The sequence below is a fragment of the Ursus arctos genome, unplaced genomic scaffold (assembly GCF_023065955.2).
Source record: "Ursus arctos isolate Adak ecotype North America unplaced genomic scaffold, UrsArc2.0 scaffold_14, whole genome shotgun sequence".
NCBI lineage: Eukaryota > Metazoa > Chordata > Mammalia > Carnivora > Ursidae > Ursus > Ursus arctos.
Genome location: NW_026622808.1, coordinates 62,555,732 through 62,575,703, shown reverse-complemented (window position 1 = coordinate 62,575,703; position 19,972 = coordinate 62,555,732). Strand labels below are relative to the sequence as shown.

General features: G+C 43.7%; 1 protein-coding gene and 1 long non-coding RNA gene across 2 annotated transcripts in view; one reads left to right on the top strand and one right to left on the bottom strand.

Annotated features, from left to right (window-relative positions):
* The window catches only part of LMCD1 (LIM and cysteine rich domains 1), a 58,334-nt gene extending 40,805 nt beyond the window's left edge, over positions 1–17,529 (bottom strand). Inside the window, exon 1 of the mRNA XM_026501271.4 lies at positions 17,289–17,529. Coding sequence (XP_026357056.1) covers positions 17,289–17,330 — 42 coding nt within the window. The 5' untranslated portion in view covers positions 17,331–17,529. The remainder of the gene's footprint in view (positions 1–17,288) is intronic.
* A 92-nt stretch (positions 17,530–17,621) lies between these two features.
* The window catches only part of LOC123001180 (uncharacterized), a 192,410-nt gene continuing 190,059 nt past the window's right edge, over positions 17,622–19,972 (top strand). Inside the window, exon 1 of the long non-coding RNA XR_006409820.3 lies at positions 17,622–17,799. This is a non-coding gene — a long non-coding RNA (uncharacterized LOC123001180). The remainder of the gene's footprint in view (positions 17,800–19,972) is intronic.

Here is a 19,972-nt window from a genome sequence, read left to right as displayed (position 1 = left end):
TGCCAAACTGTTTCCAGAGGCTCTAATGCTATCTTTTTAAAACTTGTCTTTTTTCTTTCATGGATAGGCCCTGCCAGTTCTTGGGAAGATGTAAGTAAAGCCACTAGTCTCACTATGAGCCAGAAGTAATCCAAACCCCTTGGGAATTTTATCAGAGATTTACCAAGTGGTTTGAGGGAAGTTAAGATAAAAGAAAATAAAGTCCTTGTAGGGTTTCTTTACTCTCCCCTCCCCCATTTCCTAAAGGAGAACAGGCTGTTGGTGTCTCCAGGCCTAATACCTTCAGGCCATACTTGGAAATTAAAATCTAATTAGCTTCACGGTTCTTAGGTTTCAGCCCTTAGTAGACTCCTTCTCCAGGATAAGACTGCCAGCTTGAGGCTGGCAATACTGAACTTATTATATCTCCCCAGTTTTATTAGACCCCTGATTTTAGCAGCCTAATGTCTTAAGAACATCTTCCTATAAGGATGTTAATTTGGTATGTGTGTGTGTATGTGTACTTGTGTCTGAATTCTTGTAGCATTACTGATCTAAGGATAACACACTTTTATTGAGTTAGTTGTGAAAATGGAGAGACTTAGCAAACCAAGTTGGAGAATTTTTAATCTTGCTTATCTGAATCTTAATATCGTAATAGTAAGTGTGTCATGTAAACATACAGCACTGTTATTAAAAGTCTGGAGGCTTTGCTTATGCAAATGATTCCTGCTGGGAATCTCACATGTAAATTCTTAGGTTAACTGATGACAGTGGAAGCCTTGACACACACACACATTTCCTTCAAGCCAACTTTGGTGCCTTGATGTTAAGAAACCACTTGTGTTTTGAGTGCCTCTAGCAAGATGGTTTCTTGGTTTAAAACAAGTACCCTTCTTATAAATGACTTCCCTCTTCTTTATCTTCGCATCATCACATGTTTTCTTTTTTTAAAGATTTATTTATTTGTCAGAGAGAGAGAGAGGGAGAGAGAGAGAGAGCACAAGTAGGGGGAGCAGCAGGCAGAGGGAGAAGCAGACTCCCTGCTGAGCAAGGAGCCCCGTGTGGGACTCCATCCCAGGACCCTGGGATCATGACCTGAGCCAAAGGCAGATGCTTAACCCATTGAGACATCCAGGCATCCCTATCATCATATGTTTTTCAAACTAACGTTAAATACATTTTCAAATATTTCATCCTTCCCTTGATTTTCCCCCTCCATAATGAACTAGTTGTACATACTTTATACAGTGGAATTCTATCTTTAAGAAAAATCTGGCATGAGGAAATCATAGATTCTTAGAAATGAAAATACCTTAAAGAGTATTTAGGTAAAGTTTTTCTAAGCCTAGTTTTATGAAACAGAAATTAGCAGATGGTCATTCACTTTGCCAATAACTCACTTTCAAGGACTCACCTTTGCAGCTCATCTAACACAATTAAAATGTAAAATCAGAACTACAGAAGCCAAGTCACTTTCCAGAAAATGATCTCTTGAATAGTTTTAGGATATTCATTTAACCATATGCCCCAGCAAAGATGCCACGTTCCTCTGAGCCTGCCCATATGCAGTACTCTCTGCTTTGAACATTTCTCTCTCCCTTCACCTGACTTCTATTTGTCATTCAGGTACCCGTCTCATACGGTCTTAGAAAACCCTCTATTTTGTACCGCTTTGTAGTACCCATCATGATTGTAATGATTCAATCCTGAATGGAACTCTTCAATGACATTCTCTCCTGCTAGACTGTAAGCTCTATGGGGGCAGGGTCCCTGTGTAGCGAGTTTATTGCTCTAACACCAGTGCCTCAAGTACTGCCTTGCACAGAGTAGCTCCTCAGCGAACATGTTTGACTAGCTTCTTCTATAACACTTTCATTTGTGCCTTCAATCAGTGCTTGTTCCGTGTTAATGTGAAAAGCTATTGCATAAAGGTATCCTTCATCCGAGGCTGATGCCTTGTGGGAAGAGTTGAAAAAACAAGAATCCCGCTGATTTCCTATAGTTTCAGGGATTCTAGCCTCCACTGGTTGCCCGACCCTTCTTGGCCCTCCTCAAGGGCTCCCGCCTCCCCTCTAAGGTTCTAGCACTGGTCCTTACCTCCTCTAGATTCTCAACATGCTTCTCTCTTAGGCATTGATCTATTCGAATGGCCTTAGGTATTCTCTATGGCTCTCAGTGTTACCTGCAGGAGTGTTTTCAGCTCCTGAAATCTCTTTGTGGGTAGACTGATGGAACCGCACTCTTACCTTCTTTGCCACCAAACTCACTGGTTCTCCCCTGTTAATGTATTCCTGCCGGTCCAGTCACCTAGACCTGTGGTCTGAATTCGGGTCAGTTATTCAAGGCAAGTAGACATGGAAAGAAATGCTCTTCTTTTTGGGCAGAATCCAACTTTTCCTCTTTGAGGGGCCCATTTCTAGTTTGTGCCATCCCGTCTGTGGTGTACCCCTGAAGGTAGGAGATGCTCCCTGGATGGGAGAGCCATTTTCTGAAACTTCTGGAAGGTGACTCATCAGAGAGAGAAAATCAGACTTCTCTAGAGCAATTCAGAATTTAGCAACCACAGGCTACTCTATGAAACAGAATATATACAAGCACTGGGAAACTGAAAACTCAGGTCAGCCCATGAGAGTCGTTAAGCTCTGTAGACTTTCCGTGGCGTTTCTGGTCTTGGCTCATTGCTTTGGAATATCCCTTTATCCACTTCTGCCCTTGAAATGATTTGCTGGCGGGGCACTGGGGGAGCACCATTCATGTTGGAGCTCGAGGAGTTGAACCCAAGCCCTGGCTACCTTATCACTACCCATGTGACCCTGGTGAGCAGTTTCTGCTCTCTGAACCTTGATTTTTTTCACCTTTAAAATGGATCATAATTCCTACCAGCTTCATGGGGCTATTGTGAGAATCAAACATGATACTGCATGTAAGATGTTGAGAAAATTGTGAAGTGCTATAGAGATCAGGGATAATCGAATATTAGGTGTTTATGAAACCCTATGAATTCTGTCCTCAATACACCACCTGTGTGATTATTTGTTTTTCTTTAAACAAATTACTTAAAAAAACTTACTTCTTGAAAAATAAAAACCTTACCCTTAAAATGTATTAAAACAGAAGGTAACGGTAAAAAATACAAAAATATGAAACATCATTGAGTTCAAACTAATACCATTGTCTTTTAAAAGGTCTGAGCCTGAGGGCTACTCTCTTCATGGCCCATCTTTCTGGAACCCTACAAACATGTTACATATAGATAAGAAATGGCATAAAGGGAAGAGGGAGAGCTGTGGATTGAATTTCATCCATTTAATTCATGCTCATCATCTAGCTATGTCACCAAGGCAATTTATTTAATCTCTCTGAATCTTACTCATCTGTAAAATGAGATTTCTGTAAACATTAGGAAAAAAAACTATGTACCACAGTGCCTGCCCCATGGCCTGTGCTTGGTAAGTGCAGTTCATATGCCTTGTGCAAGAGAGGAGCTTCTATTTTAGTCCCTCATATCAAGGGCAGAACTTAATGAAAGTTTTTTTGCAATTTTGCTTCTGAGGAGTATGGAGTGACTAATAAAACCGAAGAGGGCCATTTGTCAACTAGCAAAGTAAAGAAGTGAGTTAAAGTGATTAACCATCCAGATTTTAGAAAGGTGGGAAAAGTACCAACCAGCAAAGCAATTTCACCCAGCTAAACTTTGAAGAGACTTACCCACTCTTTCAAGAGTGTTCGTGGTGTCCAGGGCTAGGCTAAAATTATAAAGCACTGAGAGGTGGTGATATTAAGTATTTTTTTAAAAAAGGAGTGCCAAATCTAAGTTTTCGGGATGAGAAGAAATATGATGGGTCCAGGGCCTTCTCAGAATTTCTTGTACTTCAAAGAGCATGTACTTGGCAATGATTCCGCTACTTTCCTGAGTTTGGTCAACGTGGCTGAGGGAAGGCAAAACTCTTAAAATCCACACAGATGGAACTTTTCCACTGGCCCTATTTTGGTATAAATATTCATCAAGGACTAGAAACTTAAAGTCGATATGGGTCTGAGCTATGAGTGGTTTGGACTAAACTTCAGCCAATTTTCAGTCGTCCCGCTGGCTCTTGTCTCTCAGGAGGGCCAACTCTCCTGAGATGCGGCTGCTGTTGTCCAGAGACCTGAGCCAACTGCCTCCCCAAACCATGGAAATCACTGGAGTTTGTTCTCAAGAGACTTTCAGCCAGAAAGAGGGGGACCTCAAGGGTCAGATGAAGGTTCAAGTCAGTCGTTTGAAGGAAGGAAACAAATCAAGGTTTGGCTCATCCACCATCCTAAAGCCAATCCTTTCGTAGGCGAGTCGGCAGGAGGATAATAAAACTTGGGACCAGACATTAAAAATTCAGAGTCTGGTTTGGAATGGTGCCTTCCCCAACCCTCTCACTTTCATTTCCTTTTCATCTCCAGATTCTTCCTACATCTGCCAAAGAGTCTCCCTCCCATGCCTCCGGCCCCACTCCTACCATGCCAGTTCTAATCTTGAGCCATAGGTCAGAAGGTTTTCGATTAAGCCACATGGGTGAGGATCCCACTGAGGGGTGCTGGTCTCACTCTATTCCATGTCTGTCTTGTATCCTTTGCCCTCATGTTCTCTGTACCTCTTTCTACCCCCTCAGGATTCTTTGTCTCTACCAGTTTCCCAAAGTGGTTGTATCTTTTTAAAAATTTTTTAAAGATTTGAGAGAGAGAGAGAGAGAGAGAGAGGGCACGAGCACACACACGTGCATGCACACGGGAGGAAGGGCAGAGGGAAAGAATCCTCAGGCAGATTCTCCACTGAGCGCAGAGCCCCACACAGGGCTCAGTCTCATGATGCATGAGATCATGCGTCAAGCCAAACCAAGAGTCAGACGCCTAACCAAATGAGCCACCAAGGTGCCCCAGCAAAGTGATTATATCACTTTACATTCTTCCCGGCAACGTATGAATTCTAGCTGCTCCACGTCCTTATCAACACTTTTGCTATTGTCAGTATTTAATTTTATTACTCTTCTGGGTGTGCAATGCTATCTCACTGTGCGTTTGTGTTTTTCTGATGATTAATAAGGTTGAATATTTTTCCCTACACGTAGTAGCCATTTAGACATCTTCTGTCACATGCCTGCCTGTTCAAATCTCCAGCTATTTCTTTAAACTGGACTGCTTTTTAAAAATTGATTGAAAGGAGTTATTTATATATTCTGGATATAATCCTTTGCCAGATATATGTACTGTGAGTATTTTCTCTTTGTGGATTGTCTTTTATTTTCTTAGTGGCATCGTTTAATGAAAGCAAGTTGGTTTTGGTGACCAGCCTTCATATTTATTTTTTGAGCATTCTCTCCAGATGGAAAAGTCACCAGGATATAAAATTTACATTACTCTCTTACTGCTCTAGCATTCCACATAGTAATAAATTATGACAACTTGGCAAATATTTTTTAAAGCTTTTTAAAAAGATATTACCTCTGCTTATCAAGGTTTTCTTCTTTTCCTTCTTAGTCTTCTCTGATTTCTTATCATCTCCCCCTGCCTCCTGCCCTTTATAAATGAGGTACTTTACATGTGGTACAGTGCAGATTTTTCATGAGTATTTATGATGTGGGTTTGGAGTTCCTAGTGCTTTAGGGTTGCCTATCCCCTTCTCTTCTGTCATGTTTTTGTACTGTAAAAGCTCTGCTCCAAGAAATAGAAGTGACCTTCCCAACTGGGTGCGATTAGAAGGAGAGGTAAATATGCTGCTCAGATGGAGAAGGGGGCACAAGTCACAAAACTCATGTCAAAACAAAAACTGGGAGCTGTCTGTTGGCCATCTCACTCAGCTGAAAGCTGACAATAGGTCTCCCAGAAGGCAGGAACTAACCAAGGAAACAGATGCTTTGACCTTCATCCTGAACAATATGTAGGACTTGGTTAGTTACCAGAACTGGAACATTAGAAAAAAGTGGTCACTGCATCCTTGACCTGGGGAGCTAGGGAAACAGAAGTGATGGGAAAAAGTTGCAGAGAGAGAGATTAGCTCACAAGAACTTCTAATATTTAGAGGGGTTCAAAAAATAGGTCCCGTCAGGAGCTGCACATGCTGGTCAGTGGTATTCTCAGAGCATCTGGCTTTTCTGTCCAGTTCATCTCATGTTTAAGGCTAAGGATGGGATGGTTGAACAGAATAAAGTTTTAAAAGTCTTTCTGAACATGAAATGCTATGAGACCTCAAATTCTTACCCCAGCTCTTCTACTAACTAGCTCTGCGACCTGGAGCAAGTCACCTGACCTGCTAGATCTGTTTCCTTGTTTGCTAAATAAGGAGGATGACCTAGGAAAACTCTGAAGCCCTTTCTACCTCTTAAAAATTAATAATGGCTGAAATATACAGTACAAGCATTATTCGAATAAGTGTATCATGATTTCCCTTGTGATGGCCCCAGCCCTGGGCTGGACCCAAGGAAAGGTGCAGAGGCGGGTGACAACAGCCATTCTCAATAGCATGAATCTTATTACAGGGTGTCTCTCCCTATGGGCTGTTTGGGCATGTTGGCTGTGTAGGAGGACAAGGAAACACAGCTTTTCCATTAAACTTTGCCTCTTTTCAGGTCCTTGCAAACACAGGCATGATCCCCATAACTTCATTTTCCAGATAACTGAGAGGAAATCTTCTGGGATTTTTTTTTTTTAACATATCATATACAACTGACAAAGATCAAGAGCAATCATTCCAGTGGCATTTTGACATCCAAACCATGTGTTTTTCATTTCGATGCCTCACCTGCTCTAACACATGGCAATGAGGAACCCACACTCTCAGGCCAAGTGAGAAATCTGAAGAACTTTACAGAAGGTATTGTTTTGATGTAAGATTCTGGATCTTGTTAAACAAGTTCCGTATTTCAAAGGGTTGATTTTCTTTCACTTATTTCATCAAAGAGTCCTAGTTGGGATTTTTCCTCCAAGTATCAGAGTTTAAAGGTGAATAAAACTTGGGGTGCACAAACACGCCCTGTGACGCTCTGGATCACTTTCACGCTCTGCTCACACGTGCAGTATGCTGAATTTCACGGGGTGTGTGTGCGTGCGTGCGTGTGTTCCTTTCTTCCTATTGACATTGCATATTCTCAGTTATCTGAACCTAAATCTTCCTGCAAAAATTCAAACTCAGAGGGGGTGAGTTGGCTGCATTTCCTTTGCTGGAACTGAGAGAGTCTCAAGCCACTGCCATAAAGCTTTCTGGGTGCCAGTTTGGCAGGGCCTGCTATCCTGATCACTCTCAAGTGTTCTGGTTGAGAGGCAAGAGGAGCAAGTCCTCAGATGAGAAAATAAAAGACACATACGTGGGGATGGATGCATACATGGAAATAGATTTCCCCACAGTTCAAGATGGAGGACATTCCCCAAGTTAGAAGTCAGGTAGGATGGAGAATATACGTGCCAGACTTGGAAAGCATAAAGCTGGACTATGACCTGATCCTAACAGCTCATTTATCCTTGTCTCTCAACACTTGGCTCAGATGTCGTCTCCTGGGTAAGTCTTCTCTGACCTCCCAGGTGGGGTGAAGTACTGCCTCCTCTGGTCTCCCTCAGTTCCACACTTGTACCTCTGCTCGAGGTTTTCAGGCACTGTTCATTCTCTGATGGCCACACTGGCTGTTCCTTTCCGGAAACCATCAGCTTCCGAGACTCTTCTCCTTCTACTTTTCCACTTAACAGGTTAGTCCCTTTGTCCTAGCATATAATAATTGCACATAATACATGTTTGCACGGACTGACTTCTTGAAGTGTGCCAAATTAGAAGTGGAGAAGTTTCACCAAAGTAATATTTTTATTATCTTTACCATTTCGCTCTCATGCGCTCTTTTCATAGTGATGGTAACTCCTGTTTAACATACAACATTATTTGTCAAGTACTGTGCTAAGAACTTAACAGATTGTTGTTGAGGACAACTTTTAGGCCCGTTTTACTGATGATGAAACTGAGGCTCAGAGGTAATGTGACTTGTTCAAGATAATAGGAAGTGAGTGGCCAGGCTGAGGTTTAAAAAGAGCCTCAGATCTCAATCCACTACAGCTATATGTGTGGATGTGTGTTTATATATGTACATATTTGTGTATATGTGTATAGAATACTGTTAAAGCTTTATTTTGACAGAGGTCTTAATATATTTGGGCTCCTTTGGTTGTCTGACATGAAAGCATCCCTTCTCAGAACAATAGTTTAAATGCATGAAATATGTAGGATTACAGAGGATAGTACCAATATATAAAAACAGGTCTATGATTTAGTAATATACATGCCTTTATTAAGTTAATTAACAAGACTTAGCAGTGGATTTATTGTTATTTCAGAACATGGGCAAGTATAAGTGGTACATTAGACATCTATCTTAGCTGGAATAGGTATGAAAGTATCAGATTCCATCGGTATCAAGGGCACAGGGCCTATATCCAGCTATCTTTTTCTAATGTAAATGTCTTGTACAACAGCTTTATCTGGTTAAAAAAAAAACAGAACAAGTTAAGGGGCTGCTAAGCTGTCAGGGCTTTTACCTTCATTCATAATTGAAAGAAATGCTGAATCAGAAAGAGGTCGGGTATATAAAGGTGCAGTTTTTCTTCATTTACATTCCTTGATACCCTCAATTCTGTCCACAGATCCCTGGTTAAAAATGTCTCCTCTATCTGCTAACAGGATTTAAAAAAATTTCCTTGACTTCCTCTAAAATAAGCTCCCAAATGCTGACCCCTCCCCCTGTTATGGCCAGATCCCCTTAACAAGGACACCGGCTGGCCACAGGAATGTCTCGGCAGGTGGATGGCCCTCCTCCAGGATGAGGGCAGGGCTGGGCACCACTTTCCCTCTACTTCTTCCAGCCAATGGATTAGCCAGGCCAGTCACCTTGGTAGTCAGCCCCATGAATCAGTACCTGGACATGCCACTTAGTCATACAGCCCAAATAGATGCTGTCTTCTTAAGGGCAGGTTATAGGGGTGTTAGTCAGCCAAAAGGCCCTTTCTCCATGCTCCTGTCCTTTGGTGCCCCTGCCATCAACACCACTAAGGACAGAGCCTGGGGTGTTGGGCTGCCTCTGAGGACATAGGCTGAGCACGGACAGTTTGTCCAGCACCATGTCTGCAAGGCAGCTGAAGGGGCTGCTGGTTACCAGAAGTACCTGAGAGCAGCCAGTAGTTTCCCCTGGCCTCAGACTTTTCACCACTAAATACCCTGTTTAAAATGCACTAACTAGGGGGTGCCTGGGTAGCTCAGTCTGTTAAGCATCTGCCTTTGGCTCAGCCCACATCCAGCTCCCTGCTTAGCAGGGAGTCTGCTTCTCCCTCTCCCTCTGCCCACCGCCCTCACTCTCAAATAAATAAATAAATAAATAAATAAATAAATCTTTTTAAAAATGCAATGACTGGGAGAATTATCAGCCTCATTCCTCTGTTACACTGTAGAAATGACTGGGGTCGGATGTGGCTCAGATGTGTGCAGTGTTGGGAAATATGAGGGCGGATAGCAAAGGAGAAGAATTAAGTGTGTAGGGGTGTGTGTTTGTGTGCGTGTGTGTGCATGTGCGCATCCGCACACACAATACAGGTGGTCAAGGAATACACCGAATCATAGAACACTGACATTATTTGGCCTTTATGCTACCTTTATGGGAAATGAATTTCACCAGACTCAAGTTTACATGGCAGGGACCAAAACTTTCTTATTCACTGACTTCAGCACAATGCCTGGCACATGACAGATGCTGAATAAATATTTGCTAAATGAAGAGATGAGTGACTATTACCTTGATTTATAAGCAAGACATCTGAGGCTCGGTGAGGGTGAGTGCCTATCTAAGATCACATGGTTGGGGCCAACCACTGGTCTCAGGCAAGGGGAGGGCTGCTTTCTAGAAGTGTAGCAACCAGCCACCTAAAGCAAATTGTTGCCATTGTCACGATTTTGCATATGATGCAGCCTGAGTATATTTATGGCTAAGTCTAAGTTTAGCTACAAAGAGAAAATCCTGCAATCTGATATCTTAGAAGCCACATGTGACATGACGTAGGTAAGCTGAACTTGGTTTCCATGCTCCGGCGCTTAACTACCTACGGGATTTCTGTGCTGTACTGAGGAGAGAGGATACCAGGAAGCAAGAGGAAATATTTTTTGAGCACTTACTAGGCATCCAGGCACCTGACGTGCTTTATCTCATTAACTATTGTTTAGATGTAGAACTATTGTTAACTCTCTTTCTCGAATGGGGAACCAGAGGTCCAGAGAGGAAAAGCAACTTGGCAGAGGTTGCAGACCTAGCAAATGGCAGGACTATGAGTCACACCTAGATCTCCATGCTTGCAAAGGCTATGTGTTTAACCACTTCTCAATTGGCCTCTAAATCTTGTGGCCAGAGCTAAGTTCATAGCCAAAATGTTCGCTTGACCTTCTGAAGTTTGAAGGTATGAAGCCGACATGAAATTAGAGTACTCTGGGCATGGAAGTGACAGAATATAGAACATACCCTTTCCCCCACATTCATAAAAGATGCTGTGAATCAGTGCATCTTTCAGCTACGTCTCATGTAAGTTTTGGATATGCTATTTCTCCCCCACGTCCCAATTGCAACACAAAGGGACTGACCAAGCCAATCCCTAGATTCTGCTCAGCTCTTTTAAGTAATGATTCATTTGCATTTTTCTCCAAAGATTAATTTTATAAAGAATCTAATGTTTTAAAACAGAAGGAGAAAAAAAAAATCCATAAACAGATCATGTGGATTTGAAACAGCCGCCATGGGCTGGACCCCAGTACTCCTTTGTGCTTCCAAAGAGTTACTTGCCAAATGGAGCCTTTGCTTTTCTCCCCCTCAGCAATCTTATTTCCTTTTAAAGCATGTCCTGGTGGGGGCTTGGCTGTGTTTTGCTTGGTCCTGATTCACGTGTTATTGGGTAGACCATGAGTCAGGCTGACCAGGCATGTAGAGATACACATTCCAGAGGCCAGGCTTATCCCCAGGCTAGAATTTCCTGGAAGCTCTGGGACTGGGATCTCTAGGATTTTTTTATTTTTATTTTTATTTTTTTTTGGTCAAGGGTCACTGCTTCTTCAGTAATTTTAGGATACTGTTGTATGCTTCTTTAGACTATCTGTCTACCAGCCTCCTCCCTTGAGAGTTCAATCAGACATCTAGAAAACCAGGAACCAGGTGAAATCTAGAAAGCCCTTGTTCTATACCTGGAAAGGGCTTTGACTTATTGTGGGTGACAGGAGACACCGACTAGTGACCAAGAACTACCAGAGAGGTACAAATGCCTGGTAGCATTTGGCAAATGCTGGGCAATTCCTGAATCAGATGTGTAGAGAGACCTTGATCTCTGAGTGAAGCGCGCAGTGATAATCAGAGCTCCTCTCTACCAGACTGCTACTTCTGAGGAAAGCCTTATTTTTTCTTAGAGTGGAAAGAGCTTAAGGTTTGGGATCAGAGAAGAGCTTAAGGTTTGAGTTCTTAACCCGCCATCATATGATCACTTAGTCTTAACTTACTCATGTGGAGAAAGGACATTCACATTTTTGCATGGTAGTCCTTAAGGCTAAATGGGAGGTGAGAAATGTCAAGTGCCCTGCATGCGCTCAAGAGAGGTCTTTCCTTCCTTTCTGTGGTCTTTCCTCCAATTTGTCAATGCTAGCAGACAACAGATGAGTCTTCCTTCAGAGTTCTTAGGGGACAGGAGTCCAAACAAATGATAAAAGGAAGACCAAACATGTCCCTTCTGAGAAAAAACAAAAAAGGGTTTGCTTCTCATATAAAAGGAGTAGACAACGAGTGAAGAGTTGATCTGGGAGTTTGACAAAGCTTTGTACTTGTTTTATTGTTTCTGTTTTTGAGAAACCACCATCAAATTTCTTCATCAGATATTTAGGCCTAGATACCAAGTTTAAGTGGTGGCCACCGAAAAAGTCTCAGTGAACATAGAGACCTAATTCTTGTTTGTTATTTTATTTAAAAGCTTTATAGAAAAGAATTCTGGAGCTGCAGCAGATCCAGGCCATTGATATATACAAAGCTCCAAGAATGGGTTTAGGACATCTTGAATGTTCCATGTGAAGTTACAGAAATATCATAATCTCGAGGGACTCCTGTCAAATTGGTTGGTGGCCCTGGACCTGGCAAGATCGTGGCAGCTGCCAGCCAAATCCTCTTCCTGATAGCAACTGAAAGGGTGTGTGTGTGGGGGGGGGAGGGGGAGTACTTCCATAAAGAACAACAGTTGTCTCTTCCTTCTGGATGTCCTGAAAAGCTGTTCCACAATTCTACCTTCAGTGGAACAGAGTTTTAGGCCTGTTTTTCCAGAATCACTTATTATTTGGGAGACAGCATGGTGTATAGGAAAGGTCAGTGGACTGGAGGGAAAAGGAAGAATGGTCCTCATCCAAGGTCTGCCACTTACTAGGGAAAGTGACCTGTCTAAAGTCACCTGGTAAATAAATGCTTGCGGTTATTAGAATGACTCAACCCCTGCCAGAAAGCATTTCTCATAATACATGTTTAAATGGTGTTGGATGAACACTGGGGAGTTAAGAACTCCCAAGGTCTATACTCATCATGCCAGATTTCCACTTTATTATTCACACACTATTCACACTATTTTGAATGTGCAGGTTGGAAAGAAAAAATGATTCTTTCCAAAGTCAAAGTCAAATCGAATACCTCTTCTGGAGCCCTGTGACTCCAGTGGGTTGCACGAGAATTATCCCCTCACTTCTTTGCTCCTTACCTCTTCCTCACCAGAAGTGGTAGGCATGGCGGTGGGAAGAATGATGCACATGTGAGTCTGTGTCAATGGCCCTCCTTCCTGGTCCCCAGCTTTTGCTGAACTCAGCCTATTCTTTTTCTTCTTTATTACTTTTGGCCAGTTAATATGGAGAGAAGATCAAACTACGGGCCCTTCAGAGGGGAATACCAAAGTCCTTTTCCCACTGTCCTGCTTATAGCATGGTGGGTAGGCCCTGGCTAAGAGAAGGTCTTGGAGCCTAGGTGGCTGAGAGTAAACCCTAGAGATGGTCTGTGATTAAGCCTTTCCCTGCCTCCCATCTCCCCAGATGGTGGATGCACTGGTGAAAGTCAGTCATCAGCCCCCAACCCCCTATATTCACACACGTCTGCACAATATGACAAGCATCTGTGATGTACAAAGTAATGGCTTCAGCATCTGTTTTCGGAGATTCTTTAAGAAGGACTTGGATAATTTCTTTCTCTCTTTTAAAATAAGTCCTCTCTTTTGGGCCAACTTGCTTTTATACACCTATGGGCATGTCTCCAGTGCTTGGCTATTACGGTCTTTAAGTGACAGCTTAATATATTTTTAATATTGAGGGAGCCAACAACAATTCTCGAGGAGCTGTGTTTACATTGGATCGGCTCGCTCAGGCAACGTGCCAGCAGTGTTGCACGTCGCAGGAACTGGAGGTGAAAGCAGGAAGGGCTGAGGACAGAGGGGAGGATGAAGCTGGAGGACAGGAAAGCCAAGAGGGAGGGGATGCAGAGAATGGTGTGGGGAGACGCCCAGCTGAACCTGGCATTGCACTTAGAACCATCATTTAATGCTCCTTTGACATCGCGTTGAGGGGTGAAAAAGAGAACCTTTTGGAGCCAGTCCACTGGCACATGCACAGTCCACAGTGAACAGGCTCTCAGATCTCTTTGTTCTTGTCCTTTCTAAATTCCTGCAAATGGCTCCTTGGCAGCCAACGGGCCTGTATTGTTGCAGAGCCTAAATGGGCTTCAGCACATCCCAGCAATCTCAGATAAGGAGCTTGACCCCTCTGGGCCTCAGTTTCCTTGCCTAAAAAGTGAAAAGAGCTCCCTGTCCTCTTGCAGGCCTAAAATTCTGTGACTCCAGAGTGAAATGACTGGTAATCTCTGTTCCATGTAAGCAGATTTTGTATCTGTTGGGCTAGAATGAAGATGAGATCAATGTTCAGCTTATCAAGACTGAGCAACTCACTTTGGTTCAGTGGAATGAAAATTAGCTGCTCTTCAGAAGGGATAGTCATAAAGAAAAGTGTGTCCTTCATTCACCAAAAGACTCCTTTCAGCATTCACACCCCCATCAAAATATACCATTGCCACCAATAATAATAATAATAACAACTAACTCTATTTGAGAGCTGCTGGGCTGAGCCCTTTATATACATTATCTCATTTAATGATCACAGACACCTTGGGAGGTAGATGCTGCTATTGTCTCTCCAATTTTCAGATAAGGACACAGACTTAGAAGTTAATTAGGTAGTACACAAGAGCACACAGCTAGTAAGTGGTAGAGCTGGGGTATGAACCTCGATTTGGTTATAAGAATAGTAGTACCAGTATTCTTAAATATGTTTAATAAACAATAGAAGAACAAATCCACAGTAGTGGTTGTTTTCACTGAAAGAAATGGCATTTGGCCTTCAAGGCCCTTTATTACCAAGGAATGTTGACTATTCTCAGGGAACTCTCTGTTCTAGGAAATCTTCTCTTTCCCAGTAGAAAAACAAATGATGGCTCAAGAGCGGCCATTGGGAGCATTCAACTTAGCACAGATGAGAGAAGGCAGGTAACTGTTTCTAAGCTCTGCCGCTAACTAGGTATGTGATCCATGGTGAGCCACTCAGTTCGTCTGGGATTGGTTAGACGATCTCTAAGGTTACTCCAGGTTTTGGATTTTATGTTCTCTTGAAGACCTTTTTATGACTTTCCAGCTGCTAGGGATTCCTCAAACCCCACTTCCCCTTGGGGTTAGGGCAGTAGAGACAGTCTGTATGCCATTTTAAGCCATTTCTTATTTTGTAAATAGGACCCTTGCAACTCCAAGAGTCTATGAAATCTTTTCAAAATGCTTAAGTGTGATTATGCATCCTGAAGCCAAATGTTATAAAACCCCCCACTGCTGTAGATTTAAAGGGTAAATATGCAATAAAAGCTTTTCAACATGCTGTTGGCATGACATGGTGTTTAATCACTATTATAACGCTCAGCAAGGAGAGTTTCTCCCCCACTCCTTTCCCTTCCTTTGACTTTTTGAGTTGAAGACATCGGTTAATCTACATAGTGTTGATTGTCCTCCTCATTGCCACGGTCCCAAGAAGTTAAAAAAAAAAAAAAATCCACCCTTTCATCTCTACCCACCACATTCTTTCTCTAAGCCTGAAATTGGATCTAAATGGAAAATAAACCCTTTGCAGGCCAAGGAAGTTGGCACTAGAGGGTGACAAGAAGGGGAACATGTTCCACCTCTAATCCAGATAATCACACTCTCCGATGCAAAAGAAAATAAAAACAAGGCTTCCTCCAAGTGGTGGCTTTGGTCCTCAGCAAGGAGGAGGGTTTCCATGTACTGGGTCTTACTTCACATATTATCTACCCATCAGCTTGTAGTAAAACCACCCCAAAATCATCTGACTTTCTAGAGGACCATGGGGCTCTGCCCCTTTAGTTCTAAACTCTTTTACCTCAGCTGAATTTCAGGAGGCAGTTCAGACACACAAATATCCTGGTGCTATAACAAGCTAAAGAACGTTCATGTACAAAATGTACTGTCCGCGAACGCTATGGTCTTAGCTGGACAGATATTCAGTGGTTCACTGGTAGTTTATTGAGTCCTGCTGTGTATGGTATGCTGTGTTGGAACAGAGATGAACGGTTTGTCTTCAAGGAGTTTAGAAAGATGTATAAAGAAATAAAAGCTGTGCATGCATGACTTGCTACTAGGTAGAAATTAACAGGTAGCTTACCAAGGTCTAAAGTGTTGGGAGAAGTCCATAGAAGGAGAGAGGACTTGATTCTCTAAATAGTCTGGCAAATGTGATGGGACATGGTACATTCCAGAGAGATGCCCTGATTAAGTCTGACTTGGTGTACACATTCAGAAGGGTCTGCTGGACTCTGTATGGGAGTCTGGGGAAGGTCAGCTGTGTACTGGTGCAGCTATAAATCAGATGCATGAACTCTGTGCCTCTAAGTTATGTGGCTTGCATTTTTATTTTGATTCTGACATACATTTGGGGTTTTTCCTTTCTTTCTTTCTTTCTTTCTTTCTTTCTTTCTTTCTTTCTTTCTTTCTTTCTCTTTCTTTCTTTTGTTTTGTTTTGTTTTGTTTTGTTTTTGCCTCTCATTCTACTCCACAGGTAATGGCAGAGGTCTAAGGAGGACTTTGCCCTGCAAGAGTTTAAAAATGACTGATGAGCACTGGGTGTTATACGTGACTAATGAATCACTGAACACTACATCAAAAACTAATGATGTACTATACAGTGGCTAACTGAACATAATAAATAAAATAAAAATAGAACTACACTATGAAAAAAAAATTGACTGCTTTGGGAGATTAACCCACAGTGTACTACTGCTGTTACTGATGCTGGGAGAGAAGAGGGACTATCATCCCCAAAACTGGAGACAAGAAAACAGAGGCACAGAAAAGTGATTTGGTCAAAACAGTACAGCTAAAAAGTCCAGGGCCAGGGTTTCAGTGCCTATGGCTTTCCATATGCTCCACTGCCTGCCGGAACCAACGCTCTATAACCCTGGGCTTCAGTTCTCCATTGGCTTAGACTGTCTGTGTCTCTGCCCCCTTCCAGCTCACTTGTCCTCTAAGCCTCTGGCCTGTGCCCTCTCCCAACTGCATCCAGGTAAGTAGCCGGTGGGTGTTGGAGCTACAAGCACAGCTGCAGGCCCCTCCTGCAGTAATTCACCCATGACCTTCTGGGCTCCTGGCCAGCCCCTCCTGAAAGGGAAACGTGCAGACCTGGGGACAGAAATTAGTTCCCATGTGCTGGAACTGCTGCCATGGCCAATATCACCAACTAAAGAAACACGTGTGTGTGTGTGTGTGTGTGTGTGTGTGTGTGTGTGTGTGTGTGTGTGAAAAACACAAAACACCAGGATGACCGCAAGAGGGAAGATTCCTTATGAGTAAATATTACCCTCCCCCCAACCTTCACCTCATTACCGGGAGGGGAAGGGAGGGTTTTTTTCCTCTCTACAGACAATAGGATTGCTATTAAAAAAAAAAAAAGTTTTACTTTATTTAAATTTTAATTGGCATCATGGAAGAACTAAGATTTTTTGCAAATACTTTACACAATGGCTTTTAAGAGTAAGTTTTGGGGTGTGTGCCAGTTAGTTCAAGTATGTATTCCCAACTGTTCTGTTTTCTGGGAAGTCTTGGAATTTAATGAGTTTCATTCTTATGTCTAGGTAAGTCTCCGCGAAACCTGGGGGAGGGACACGAGGAAAAGGAAGAATGTGGGTAAGTTCAGGCAGATCGCAGCTCACCTTTTGAACTCCTTGCTTGAGGTCCTTAGCCACCTTTGCCATCTTCTGTGGTGCAGGAACAGCGCCTAGCTTCTCGGGCAGAGGCGCGAGGGCGCGCAGCGGGGACAGCGCTGGCTGAATGGCCAAGTTCGCGGGCCCAGGGGGAGCTCTGCGCGCTGCCCCGCGCCGCGGGGTCCTTTAATTGGAGAGCGGGACTCCCTCTAAAACGGCGCCAGCCAATCCTCGCGGGCGCTCGCGCTCGGCCAACCAATGGCAGAGCGCGGCTCCCCCCTCCCTCGGGGCGGCCTAAGCCGGGCCGGGCGGCTGCGGCTGCGCGAGCGCTGCCCTGACGTCAGTGCGGCCGCGGCCCCTGCCTGCCCTGGCGGCTCACATCTGTCCCTCGAGCGAGCGGCAGGAATCCGTCCCCACGCCCTTCTCCTTTAAAGGACAACGGGCAGAGGGTGGGGAGGGCCGCTGGGCCCCCGCGATCCATTCAGGTCAAAAGGGAGAGTGATCAAACAGGAAGGCTGAGGTATTTTTAGTGAGCTGGGTCCAAAAATAAATGCTGAGCCGTGTTCCCCTTCCCACCCTTTCTGCCTTGTCCTGGGGGGAGGGGGGTGCGGGGCGACGGGGGAGGCAGGTGGTGTGCGGCTGCACTGACTGGGCCTGCTAACTTTCCCAAACCGGGGCAAGTCCTCCAGTCACCAGACAGGAGGTGACAACACAGTGAGATAGGATTTTTTTTTAAATTAGTATTTGTAAATTATTAATCTGCCTTTCACAACTTGCTTTGTGTAAATCCTCCCAATTCAGGGAGGAGAATACAGTCCTGATTTTGTACGCGCTGAGATGTACATCTTCCTAGTTTCAGAATTACCTTAGGTGTTGTTATGACCGTGATGATGGTGATTATCATTTGCATTTGGTAGATGAGGCCATAGGCTCACAGAGGGTGACTGGTCCAAAGTTGAACTCTTTGGCAAAGCTTTAAATCTGAGTTAGCGAGAGTGAGAACTTACCAGGGGAGAAGGGGCACAGGATGACAAGAAGCCATAAACGAGGAAATTCTAGTTAAACTCCATAAATTGGGCTATGGAGATCTGGACAAGCAAGATTCTGTCTGTGGATTTCTCACATCCTTGGGGTGAAGTGTTTGGCAACATCTAACATAAGTCCTGTAAGACAGTATGAGCAAGGTCTTCCCTCACTATGCCATCTCGTGTGCCTAGAAATCTACATTTGTATACTGAGCCAGTTCTACAGACCTGGGGTCCCAGAGGCATTTTCTTCTCTACCCGACAGAGGACCGAACCAGCCCCTTTTTACCCTGTGGAGAATACTGCTCTGTCATGAGGTTTTCCGTCCTGTAACTCACGTTCACAGTACCCCCTGCCAGAACAGGGCTCAAGTGAGCTACCATAAAGCTAGGTTGCAGGGAGGCTGAAGGGGGGGGGGGGTGTCTCAAAGTACTTCATATGACTGATTTAGGGGGATGGGGAACTGCAGGTCACATTCTAGGGCTTTCTCTCTTATTGGAGGTACTTTCCTTCTTAAAGCCTCCTCCGTTTTGGTTCTTAACACCTCATCATCCCCAGCTATCCCAAATCTTGACCAATGATTCCAAATTATGATTCCTTTTTCACATTCCTGGAAAGGGCTTTCTGTTTGTGATTCCCCTTTTCTTCTTTCATGGATCTGCTATAATTGATGTTTGTTTTGCTTGCTCCCATCTATAGCCCCAACACCTAGCATGTGCTAGGAACACGTGTGTTGAATGAATGCAGGTTGGGTTCTGGCTTTTAATCACCAGTGAGCCGGCAGGCAGGACTCGGAAGAGATGGTGCAATGCTACACCTTGGTCTAGTTTGTCCAAACTTCCAAGGTGGGCTGCACATTAAACCAGTGTGTAAATAAACAGTGGCCAACAGAAGCCTGGCCTGGAAGAGGTTTCTATGTGAATAGCCCATTCAGTAGCAAATCCTAGGAACAATAGTGCTGAACTGGGATGTCATGCCAGAAGCCTTTATATTTCAGAGTTATAGGAACAGAAGCCAGGAGAAAAACAAAGACATGCTTTATCCCTTGTGAACTGGGCAGAAGCCTTCCCAGTGAAGTCATTTCTCACTGCCTCCCCAGCCACCATTCTTGCCCCATCTTGAGAAATTATTGTTCCATGGAATAATTCTAATTTTACTAACTTTAACGCTGTATAGCTCCAAACTCATGGCCCCCTTCCCCTCCTTATTTTTACCCTTGGCTCCTGTGTCAGTTAAGGAGGCACATATTGTGACTCTTTCTCAGAATGTGAGACTCAAGAGCTATGCTTGGGGTGGCCCAGTCTCTTTTTTCTGGAGAATAACCTGTTGTGGGCAGGAAGGTGACCCCCAGTCCCTGCTAGTACTTACTCTTTCCCTGGCTAAAGATGCTCACTCTGACTCTTTGAACCCTACTCTTGAGCCAGATGTTTCAGGGGGACCTATAGCCAGAGTTTTGGCTGGACAGCTAGACAGACTATTATAATTTGGGACATGCTGGAAAATGGAGGAGATGTGGCTATTATACCTCAGCCTCATTCTAGCACTGAGATCCTTTTGCTTCTCTTTGGAAGAAAATGGGCTATCTTTTCTAGGTTGGAACAGTGAGAGATCTGATTTTCCCAAGGCTCATTGTTTCGTGTGCTAGGGCTTATTGGAAGCTTCATTCAT